The sequence below is a fragment of the Electrona antarctica genome (assembly GCF_951216825.1).
Source record: "Electrona antarctica genome assembly, chromosome: 8".
In the NCBI taxonomy this organism is placed as follows: Eukaryota; Metazoa; Chordata; class Actinopteri; order Myctophiformes; family Myctophidae; genus Electrona; species Electrona antarctica.
This window is the reverse complement of record NC_136789.1, coordinates 3,647,130-3,659,675: the sequence shown is the minus strand read 5'-3', so window position 1 is coordinate 3,659,675 and position 12,546 is coordinate 3,647,130. Positions and strand designations below refer to the sequence as shown.

Genomic DNA, 12,546 nt, shown 5'->3' with positions numbered 1-12,546 from the left:
GACATGTACTGTCTGTACTCTATTCTGAGCCAGCGATGCAGTGGGATGATTCAAAGAGATCAGTCAGACATCAATCAAGTACAATAACTTAAGTAAGTCGTCTTATATATGACACAGTTAACAAGCTTTGTGTAAGTTTAGGCAAATCTTGTGGAAAATATGTTTTGTTTTATTGGCCAAACTTCCTGTCTATGTGGGCGTTCACCCTTCCTGTGTCGTTCCCATCAGGGTGGGCTGGGCTCCACGAACACTGGAAGAACCCTGGGAAGAACCACCAGAGTAGGTGGGTGAGCCTGCATCCCGCGACCGCCTGTTACCATAGCAACCGATAGGCAAAAGTCATGGTGAAAGTGGACGTTTTGGGGCCCTGGGGGGCTGTGTATTTCACACTAATCAGTAAACCCGCTTGGCCACTTTGAGCATCCATAAACTATTCTAGCATGAATGGCATCCACTAAAATGGGTCAATGAGTAAAGCAAAGTTGTATGCAGGTGAGTGACACATAACAATTATGGTAAGTCAAGATAGCACTTCTTGTCTGTGAGAAAGAGCTGAGATAATACTGAGTGGTATATACAAACACACAATTTTATTATTTAAAAAACAAACTTCAAAATGTACAATCAAAATGTAAGCTACTCTATACAGGAAAGATGTGTACAGCAGTGCAGAAGTCATTCCATATTACTATTTCCTTAAATAAAGATTGTATTTGTAGTATCTACATTTATCACATTACCAAACAATTCATAACTCAACCTGAGTATTTGTGGAGCAACACATACAATGTGCCTTTTGGGTTGGAGTTACAAATAACCAATATGAGAGCCCTCAATTTACAACACCATCATTGATGAACAACCCTAAACAATATACAGGCAATTATCGTGCAGAACACTGTCCTAGAACTGGAAAAAAATGTGTTGTCCATTGACTGTTTTACTAGCTATATATAGCATTTGTGTTTCAAGTTACTAGACTGATGCATTTCTGTAATTTCATAGCACATAGATTACAATTTGTGTAAGATATTTTACAATATCACCCCTTGGAGGTGCACATAGGCCTACTATATTTATAGAAGTTACATGTGAGTTTTTTCACAGGCATGTTCAAATATAGCAAACAATGCACTTGGTCATCCACCATTTATAGACTCTTACGCCCAAGTCCACACCAATGATTCGCAATGCAACCACTTGCCATCACTTGCAACCTTATCCCAAAATTGTTCCAATTCAGACTGATTCAATTTCTTACAACTGGTTGGAAGTTGCAACTAGTTGCGTTGCGAATTGTTGATGGGCTGAAATTCATGTGTTAATTAATTTCCATAAATAAAAAAAACACTGGAGATTGAAAACATGTTTCATTTGTAACAGAAAAGCAGCAAGCATTACTTTGTCTACTGTCATAACTCAACACCACTAATAAACAGCATGTGTGACTTCTCTCCACCTCTCCCTGGTACACATCTACATTTCCACACCCTCCCAAAATACAGATTGATAAAATCATAAAAGATTTCAACAAAAACTGACGTTTTGCACACTAAACAATAGCTTCACACTATAGTTTACACTCACCAAGTTATTTTTTTAAGAAAAGGCAGCTTCAAATAGGTGTGAGAATTCTAAAATAGCCATGGCTGGGAAAAAAAAATTGCATAAATAAAAATGAGCAAAGTAACTAAAAACAAGCATTAGAGAAACATAATACCTTTGAGAAACACTCAATCATCTAGGCTAACTATACATGCACTGCACTCAAAGTGATTACATTTTGGATCTTCACATGGATAAGTTATGGGACCATTGCAGTGGTGCTGAAATGGTTGTCAATCACATCCTGCCTGAGCTAGTCAATAAGCCAAAAACACATCTTCAGGAATGTACGTTTCTCTTGTTAATCATTGGTAAATGGTGCAATCTAATGAGGAAAGTGGGAGTGTTAAAAAAACAGCTCATCTGAAGGACCAATTACTTAAAATGTGTTAACATTGAATATCAAAGACGCAGTTACCTGAAATTTGCACCACACATTTACATATTGTTTGTGTCACTAAAAGATTGAGTAAACCGTTTCAAATGACGTTACGGTAATCATTTTAATCACACATACTTTGAATTAAAACAAAATCTAATATAAAAAAAGGCAAGTGAATTTTAATTAAACAATTGGGGAAAAATATAGGAAGCAGAATTTCAAAGGCTAAAATGAAACATATGTGGCCATTTATCAGTACTTGTTACACTAATGAAACTTCTGTGTGCAATAAAAATATTCTGCTACAGTATGTACAATATTTCCCATAACATTACAATTTTGTATCCCCACAATGTTCTGCATTTATGGCAACAAATCATGAAGGAGAAAAGGCCACATAAATGAATCATAGAAGTCTATGAAAACTGCCTGTTAAAAGCTAATTATCATAAACAAAAAAGGTCTGCAATGTGTTGAGACTGAGAGAAAGACACAAAAAGGAAGAGTTCCCACATCACAAACATTACTAGGGATTATTTGATGCACTCTTGACCTTTCGGGCAGGCTATACCACAAAAGATGACTTCTGTCTGAACTCCCCCTGAGACAGAAAAATATCAAATGTCATAATGTGAACGTACATTTTTCTTGCAAGAATTGATATATAATAATGTAACACAGGTATGGACACTGTACCAGCTAAATGGACATACCAGAGAAAATAGAATTGTATAAACAACAAAACAAAGCAGACTGATAAGACAGGGTCAGACTTACATCTTCGTCATCTTCACCACCGTACACAGATGGAGGCTGGTAGACCACAGAAGGTTTTGACTTGCTGTGGAGAAGCAAAAAAAACACAAACACGTAATGAAGGGAACATGTAATTTAGTTAACACATGTAATGAAATGTGCAGAGACATTGTTTTGAATGAAACTCTTACCTTTCACTCTTCTCTGTGAAGGGGGAAAAAAGTAAAAGTAGTAAATAAAATATCTTGTATATCCTGCAGAAACCGCATGTCTATCTAGTCACATGTCAATATCCTGCAGAAACCTCAGTGTATTTTTGCTCTTAACTGTAACTGATAGCCATGTGTAGAATCTAATCTGTTTCATGATCCTTGGGGCCAAGCCATTGATGATGTCATTTCTGGCACCCGAGACGATCAATATCATATAAAGATTGTGTAAGATAACATGAACAAAAATAACAACTAGATTAGCTGTTGTGAGACAGACAGACAACAGGAGTGAAAACATAAACCCATGCCTTTTGAATGAATGTTAAGATTTTTACTCACTAGGCAGGTATCCTTTCTTGTTGGCGTACCAAAGTCCAAATGCCAATAAGACCAGCAGGAGGATGGCCACTATCACTCCAGCAACAATGCCCCCAGTATTAATATCACCTTAAAACAGTAGACAGGAAACTGGCATAAGATTTCCACATACTGAGATAATTATTGTTAAACAGCAGCATAGTGCAAATCAATGGAATCTCAGTTCAGGAATTGATTTTCTTCAAATATATCAATAATAATCTTCATAATGTAAAAGTACTCTTTGAAGAAAATCAATTCTTAAATTGAGATTGCATTGGTTTGATTAATACAGACACTCTTAAATTAACCACTTAAACCCTATATACTTCTTTGACTGGATTCCCATGTGGCCTATACTTGGGCCACTCCTTTTTTCACTCCACACCAAATCTCCTCAAACAAATAGTTAATCTACAAGCTCTTGTGACGTCCAATAGATTGGCCAATTTCAGATTTTGATCGCCTATTATGATGTGCCCAGAATAGTAACACTAGGGTTCAAGTGATTAACTTCACACTGCTACAGAAGCCCCTGTCAGTGCCCATCTCCCCACTGTTGGTCTCGAGAGGGTGTAGACAACCACATCTCCTGGTTGGTACCCAAAAAAATGGGGTTCCAAACAGAATCGAAAATGTCGTGCCGGGACACTGGCGAATTTGCTGGCTGCAAATGCAGGCTGACAGTGTCACGGGTTCGATTCGCAATCCCGACAACCTTTGCTGCTATCTCTCCCCATTTAACAGCCCGATCGCCCAGGACGAACTTCACCGTCCTTTCAATTAGTAACACCCAGCACCCAGGACAAAGTTTTATCAAAAAGACGGAGGTTATTGATATCAAGACCGATCGCATTGCGTGAAAGTGGGACGTCATCGAAAATGTTACCCCCCGTTTTGCCAACGAGACCGAAAATCTTAAAACGTTAATAACTCTTGATCTAAATCATCCTGTCCAATTCTAAGAAAAGATCATGTCTTAAGACGGCCCACCGCGGTCCCGTCACTAGTCACGTTAGATTTAATCATACCTCCCGCTGTTGATCGGCTCTAGAGTGTTTTGGCTACATTTAGCTGCTACAGCCACATCCGGGATAACATCCGGTCCATCTGTAAAAGTGCTCCGCTACTATAAATCGCCGGGCGCTATGATTTAATGGATTAAATAACCCCGGGCAATCGGAGTGTTAACTTAAACTGAACCTTTGGCCATTTTAGGAACATACTTAACCCATTTTGGGCGGGAACCCCTTTTGGTGTTTTAAACATTGTTGTAATTTAGCTATTGAAAAATAGCAGATCTACAAGCTCATAGCGCGCCACCGAGTGGCGTGCTACGAGCTTGTAGGTCTGCTATTTTTGAAAAATCGTGAAAATATTTATTTCAGGAAACTGGAGGATTTAGAAGATTTTTTTTAAATTTTGAGGTCAGGCCTGAATGGGTTAATAATCATGTATTACCTGTATGTAACCGTTTTAACTTATAGCCGTCAATATTTAACCGTTTTAAATTGTTTGTCATTTGTTTTATTGTTTTCGTTGATCTTGTATTGTATCATTGTTGTTTGTAATCTTGGCATCATTGTAAATGAGGGTCTTCCTCAATTGATTCTCCCAGAATTTAAATAGAGCACCGAAGTCTGACGTCAATATCGGTAGAGGGCGCAAATCCACGGGTTCATGTACTTTTTATTTGCATTGTAATCCCCATAGGGGTATTTTATCGCCTCATATAAGTACTGTGTTTGAAAAATAACCCCCGGCCGCTTCACTATATGGATATGAAGAATCAACGCTATTGTTACTGCTACTGAATTAGTTAGATTTTCGCTAGAAACAGACTGACTGTCGCAAACGATACAAAGTGACGTCAGGACTTCGGCGCTCAATAAAGGTTGAATGAATGAACCATTAGTTAATGTTAACAGGTTCTCTGATCAAACAGCAGGGGTCCCCAGTGCTGCAAAATATCAGTTTGCCTCCCACAAAACACCGCTCATTGTAATCGCTAATGGCAGTGCATTCAAGCAGGCTGCAAGCAGCACCACTGCCAGTTATTGAGGTATTTGCAGTGGTGATCAGTTTTTTCCTCTACTCTACTACAACACCAACCAGACACTCCAATCATGATTATAAAGCAGAGTTTTCAACATGCGTTCACAAGTTCAATAGGGGCATGGAAATATTAAAGAAAAAGTATACAGAAATTGCAGGCGTCTCCTCTGCACTGGTTTTTAAAGCCTTGTTGCCAGCATTTTGTTCTCTTGACCTTTATCAAGACAAGAACAATCACAAAGTTCAAACAATGTGCTTGTCTCAATAAAAGGTCAGAAGACCAAAATGTCAGCAACGAGGCATTCGGGCAACATATGTGTACAGGAATTTCTTTCTTGATTTTATAGGGATATGCGTTTTTCAGCTCCACGATAAGAAGATATAGTGATGTGTGTGTTATTATTAATATTCAGCCGACTAAGTGCATTAAAGGACCTATAATATAAAATTCAACTTTTTCAATTTATTTTGTGTTTTTGGGGCTCCCATATGTGTTTTCTATCCCCACAAATAACCAATTTTGAACAATCAGGCTTTCATATAATATAGGTGGTTTAATGGAAATTGCTCTCAGGAACAGCTCAACTGATTTTGTCCTCATCGTGATGTCATCAATGTCACCCTACTTTGTATAATTCCTCCTCTTCTACAGTCTGCAGTTCCACATTTGCATTTCCACTTTGTTTACAATGTCCACCATTGTTGATTTTCCAAGCTGGCATGGAATGATAACAAGCCTGGGTTTATCTAGCATCAGTATTATCAGTATTATAATGACTCAAATATTAAATAATCTGCATATCAGCACCCCCACCACCTCAGGACATTGTGGTACTGCAGCTAAAACTGCTTTCAAAGTCCAGAAAGAAATGACAAGGACTGCATATCAGAGTTGTGATTAAGGCTCAAACCATTAGAAATAACTTTGAGGGACATAGACAATATGATGACATTTGGAGTGTGTGCATGTTACTCTACTCTTCAATTGACCAGTTTTAACTTTCTAAAATAATTCTTTAAGTCAAATTAGGCATTTTTCACAAGTCCTGCTGACATGTTCAGCCAAACTGGTTTACTGATTTCCGTATTCAAAAATGAATTATGCCTACTGCAAAAGCAATCGTGGACTTCCCTTCTAGCACACAAATATATTTAGTTTGATTCCTGGATGCAGTGCCTCCAGTTAAGTTTGATTGTGGGTTCCAAACTTCTAACAAACTCAATTGGCAATGTTCACAGGTGGGAAGCCAGTAGAGGATTGTGTCTTTGTCACTGCACTAGAGTGACAAGTCACTGCAGTTTGTCAGTCACGAGTCCGACGCCATGACACCTATTGAGCGCAGCGGTGAGGCAAACTTTGATAAATACGTAGCGTGAACCCCCGTGTGTTACACTCTTTATGAAACCCCTCGTTGGCTGGTGTCAATCGACCACTAGCGACTGCCAATACTTGTGTATTGGCAGAAGCATGTGGTAGTATACAACCTCCGCATGCAAACAGTGGGGGGGTTGGCACAACACGGGCTGCAGAACACATGGGTAATTGGCAATAACTACATTGGGAGAAAATGTAGGACAAATGAAGGCCAAAACAGCCAAAAGCCACATTTGTGCACTGCAAGATACTTACGGACTTCAAATTTATGAACTTTACTGCGCTGAGGAGGGCCAGCTTCATTGACAGCCTCACAGGAATAGCTTCCGGTGTCTGCCTTGGACACAGCGGGAAACTCCTGGGAAGGGGAATCACAAACAGTGAATTTGAAATATCTGCATGTGAAGAATATTGCCCCGACAGCTGGCGTAGATGTCCGGGCACCTAAGCTGCTAATCCGGCCTGACAGCGTGTTGCGAATTCGAATCTCCATCTCTCTCCCCATTTCCTGTCGGTCTACTGTACACTAATCAAATAAAAGGCAGAAAACCCCCCCAAAAATGTCATAAAAAAAATAAACTGACTAGATTGCCATTTTTTGGATCCATCTTGTAGGTGAAATTTTTGAAGGCAGGAAACAGTTTGGGATCTTCCGGCAGGAGCGTTACATCTTTATACCACTTGTAGGTCGGAGGAGGTGAACCATCATTGTCATGGCAAGTCAACAGGGCAGCCTTGCCCGTTGTCACCGTCTGAGGGACTCTGCACAGGGGTGGAGATGCTGGGACTGATGGGGACAACAAGAACCTACATTTAGCTCATAGCAACTCACACACACAAACTGCCATTTCACCACCAGTACAGTAAACCTTTTGATACAATGATTATTGTGTTAATTATTATACATCTATTAAAGAATCTTACCCAGAACAGTAAGCATCACTTTAACTTCCCCAAACTTGTTGTTGCCAGACACCACACAAACATATTCTCCAGTATCCTTGCGGGTCACTTTGTTGAATCTCAAATTACTACCGAAAACGGTCACTTTATCCCTATATTGTGCTGTGAAAGAAAAGTACAATTACCAATTTATTCCCATGTAATGATGAATAAATAATTAATAAATGGTCACGTGAGGCATACATGACTTATTTGGCTCTCATGAAAAATGTGGACACGTAATAATCTAAAACAACAAGTATCATTTTACCACTAGACAGAGATATGGTATAGTAGTATTCACTTACTTGTGGCTTGTCCTTTATAATAAACATATGTCTGTGAGCCTTTCTTGTCTACAAACTTCCACTCAACTCTTGCATCTGAACCAAAGTCAGCCGAGTAAGAACATGTAAGATCAGCACCTGAAATGAAAAACGCAATGAGAGCACATACAAATGCTACATCTCAAATCCTATAAGCTCGCAATCTGCCCCATGACGAGGCTTGTATGAAGAATCTGACTAAGATGGCTAAATTTGTCCAATGTTGATAGCCCTAAAATGCACTCGCGGCAGTGGCTCAGGGGTAGAGTGGCCAATAAAGCAGCCAGATGGGAACCGCAGGGTTCCCAGTTCGATCCCAGGCTCCCCCGGAGTTTGGGTCGAAGTGTCCTTGAGCAAGACACTGAATCCCTAATTGCTCCCGATGTGCAGGTTGGTGGCGGTGCCCTGCATGGTTTCCTCTGCCATCAGTGTATGAATGTGCGAATGTAATGCACAATCTATGTAAATCGCTTTAAAAGCACTATATAAATGCACCATTTACCATTTATTTACCACTCAGTTAAATCTTTCTGGTTTTACAGTATCCTTTGGACGTTTCAATTAGCCATTCTGACATATGTTAAGGCTATGCTTAAAAAAACCAATTGCATAAGTGAAGTTTGATAAGAATTACAGGAATTTAAACAGATTGTGTGTAAATTAGTTGTAAGTAATTATAAAAGTGTAAAGTATAAGTTGCTCGCTGGTGCAGTAAGATGTAAAGTTTCCAGGGTCTTGTGCTGCTGTATATCTGTGCTTGATAATTTATATCTTTCTGTATTTTGTCTTGTAAACTCTTTTAAATTGGAGTTCTGTGAATTCTGTACATGGCATGAGCATTAACTAAGCAACATCAAGTCATTCTGTCCAATTTTCAGGACTCACCTTCACCTTCTTTGGTCTTTACATTTGCATTTGTGGTTGTCACTGTAAAACCACTTACACCTGGAAGGGTGATAGTAAAAAGAATCATGTCAAAAAGCAATCTAAAGATTAGGAATATCAAATCTACAATCTAGTGCAGTCATGAGGGCAGTACCTGAATATTAAAAACCTAAATAAATACAAAACTAGAAGACTGTGGTCGAAGTAGGTAAAGTGTCTGCACTAGTATTAAATGATGAAAAAATAAAAACACACAGCCTAAAACCCTGAGCAACAGCCACCTAGTACACCCTCAAACCGGTACACTGTAGTACAGCCAGTCGTAGCGAGCCTGAGGGTTTAGGTGTACACAACCAAAGTGGTTTTCTGCTGACACAACACTTTAGTGAAACCCTTAATGACTGACACTGTTGCCTGAGAACAGCAAAAACCGTCAATAAGTAAACAACTAAACATTTACTGCAAGACACCAGTGTTGGTAAAATTATAGGATGCTACACTATTGTTAAGGATTTGCCTGTTAGGTTCAGCTTTAAAATTACTACTTGGTAGTCTAGTAACCCGCTATAATCCAAAATAGCCACTACAAATTCAACTACAGAACCCAACACAGTATATCACTTGCCAATCACTGTGAGTCAGTATTCACTTTCCCATAAAAAACACTAAATACAGAGCCAGTGTTTTTAAAATATGATATTAAATGTATTTATTATTATTATTTATTCCATTGTCTGGCTGATGCCTTTTGTTAAATGTTTAGCCTACATGTGTTTATGGTATTGTATTGTCTTTGAGGCCTCCCTTGAAAATGAGATTCAACATCTCAAGGGGTTATTCTTATTACTAGTAAAGAATTTAAGCCGCATTATAGGCAGTGAACTTCAAGCTTTCCAAACAGTGTGGACAAGAATAATAATAAAAAAACGATATAAATGTATATATGGCTACAATTCTTCAAACTGTGTGTGAATCTCCTTTTTACTGTGGCACATTGAAAGTAAGGTGAAGTTTAACTAATGACAGAGATGTTAACATGGCTTGTTGGCTTTTTCTGTGGGTGCAATCTGCAACCAACAGCAAGATAAGGTGGCACGAGTCATAGTTTTGGTTTGACCTGATAAAGGCTTCAGGCTTGGGAAAAAATACTCTAGTGTAAAATGACACCAGACCATGACTTCCTTATTTGTGTGGCTGTCATTGGAGTTTCGGAGGTGGGGAGATTTAAATAAAATAAATAAATAAGGCTTGTGAGTTGTGAATACTGAACAGCCATCCAACAATACAATACAATACACATTACACACAGACTTGAAAGCCACCAGGCCAAATTAAACAATCAACTTCTCTCTTGTATCATGAAACAGGTTTCAGAGGAAGAAAGTGCCTGTGTTCCACAGACAGAAACTTGACAGATGAATGGCATCAGCTAGCACTGCAGTACCTGTTTTTGAGTGGTGCAACCACTCCAAGGAACAGCAATGTCCGTGTTCAAATATGTTTGTGACTATGTTTGTGTGTGACCAGTACCAATGAGTACCAAAAGTGGCGCTGTTGTGCCAGAAACGGAGAGAGAGAGATAGTGCTGCCTGCTAATATGAGAGAGAGAGAGAGAGAGAGAGAGAGAGAGGGCCAGGGGGGGGATTTGCACCACTCAGTTCACACGGGTGTGATTTTTTATAATGTTCCTAGCATGCGAAGTTTGCGAACAAGATTCAAAGTGGCAATGTTCACAGGTGAAAAGCCAGTAGGGGGGGGTTGTGGAAAAAGGGGTTTCTATTACTGGTCACCAGCTACCCTCATAGTGAGATATCGAAAAACCCAATTAAAATTCAGAATTAAACCATTTATTTAATGTCAGAGGAGTTTTAGGATATGACAGTCAAGTGAATCTCATGTCTGTGCCAAAAACGAAAACCTAGTTTAATCATGTTTCAGACATGAAACACCTACTCAGGTTAATTTATTTGTTATCTATTCTCCATAGATTAATTCCATACATACATATATATATACACATACATACATGCATACATACATACAATGTAAAAGACTACTCTTTTACTCAAAAGTGTGTGTGAGAGTATTGCTTTCTGTTGAGGCAGTTTATAAAAAGTACTGAAAATACTTTACTCCTGCTTGAAAATATTGATACGATGCAGGTAGCCTGTATGCAGGCCATCTCACATTTTTAATTCAAGTGTTATAAACTTGTAAATGTCATAACATTTCCAAACAAAGTGACCTGCGCTTTCTAAACGCATAGCCTACTGCTGCTACACTGTGGCCTGCGACAGGTGTGGCTTTTGGTTTTGGTATCCTGATCCTACAGACCAATACTGTACCCGGGGGTTTCATTGAAACGGGCATATGTTGATTTTAGTCAAATAAATTCAGTTCTACGGGGAAACTCTGCCTAAATGCCCAGAAACACTTAAGTTCAAATGCATTGCAGGATTTGCAGCAAGAAGTTCGAGGCCTACTGCCTACACTCACCTGTTATGGCGTAAATGAAGAGAGACACCGAAACCAAGCCGCTAACAAACATGTCGGTCGCCTCGTCCTTTGTTTACCAGTGGGAGACCGGGGAGTTTACTTTAGCCGAGGCCTTTTAGTAAACAAAACGCAAATGTTTAAAACGTCTTCGATGTCGTGTTTATGAGCAGCCGTGTGAAAAATGTTAATCCCCCTTTCCTTAGGAAAAATACTAAATAGACGCAGCTAGGATCCGATCAACTTGGCCCTACCGTCTTCACCTGTGTGGACCGTAGTGGAGGTGGAGGTAGTAAACTATGAAACTAAACAACGACCAGTCCAGTGCCTGTCTTCCGCTTCCACTGACACTACCTGGATGACGTCAGCATGGCTCAGCTCCAGCTCCAGGCAGAGCAACAGGTTGGACTGGTTAAATATTATCATGTGTAGCCGCCGGCCCGCCTATGTGTGCCCTACTGTATCTAGACTCAGTGCACTGACTAGAGAGACAACAATGGTTCTCAAACTTTTTACTTTCAAGGAGCCCCTCTGAGAGTGAACACATATGGAACCAAATTAAATAGGTTCCATTTGTTACAGACCTAAAGGTCCATTTGGAACCCCCTCAAGGAACCCCTGTGGTTCTCCACTTTGAGCTAGGCATTTTACTCTTTGCTCTTCAAGGTAGAAAAATAGCCTACGAGTGGTAACAGTAGGCCTAGGCTATCCTATAATTTCAAGGATCAGATTTTCACAAATTGCATGTAGCCTACTGAATCAAAATCTATTTTAACAATAACACTGGTCTACAGTGTAGACCATTGCATAGTGATGACTCAACAACTGATCTGTGACAGAAATCAACATTTGATCAGTTGTCATATTAATGTTCAATATTTGGGAGGCATGGATATTTCATAGACATGTCATAACAGGGTAAACACAGCTAGCTGCAGCTAATAAAATGTACAATTAGTACATGTTTGATTTAAGTAGCCTATACCATTAATTTAGCAAGCATTAGCAATTAATTATTGACTATTTTTGTGTTTGCTAGTGCTTACAGGTCCACAGACCGGGTTCATGGTGAGGACATAATAGCCTGGTTAACCACTCCCCCCTTCATTCCTTCTTGAAATGTTTTTTCATATTTACAGTTGTTGATAGACTATAGCA

General features: G+C 39.3%; 1 protein-coding gene across 1 annotated transcript; it reads right to left on the bottom strand.

Annotated features, from left to right (window-relative positions):
- Positions 1-568: 568 nt before the first annotated feature.
- f11r.1 (F11 receptor, tandem duplicate 1) lies at positions 569-11,749 on the bottom strand. The gene is made up of 9 exons (XM_079507381.1): positions 11,392-11,749; positions 8,896-8,955; positions 7,993-8,109; positions 7,667-7,807; positions 7,327-7,529; positions 6,998-7,100; positions 3,291-3,402; positions 2,765-2,828; positions 569-2,588 (listed from the first exon to the last, which is right to left on the bottom strand). The coding sequence occupies exons 1-9, from the start codon at positions 11,441-11,443 to the stop codon at positions 2,553-2,555; spliced, it is 888 nt and encodes a 295-aa protein (XP_079363507.1). The 5' UTR covers positions 11,444-11,749; the 3' UTR covers positions 569-2,552.
- Between the last annotated feature and the right edge of the window lie 797 nt (positions 11,750-12,546).

What these genes read in the sequence shown, in the direction of transcription:
- f11r.1 (XM_079507381.1), bottom strand. Translation starts at nt 11,443, where the DNA reads ATGTTTGTTAGCGGCTTGGTTTCGGTGTCTCTCTTCATTTACGCCATA. An exon ending in TTATAAAGGACAAGCCACAA is followed by an intron (nt 7,808 to 7,992) that starts GTAAGTGAATAC and finishes TTTCTTTCACAG; the next exon opens with CACAATATAGGGATAAAGTG. An exon ending in AGTTCATAAATTTGAAGTCC is followed by an intron (nt 3,403 to 6,997) that starts GTAAGTATCTTG and finishes TACTGTTTTAAG; the next exon opens with GTGATATTAATACTGGGGGC.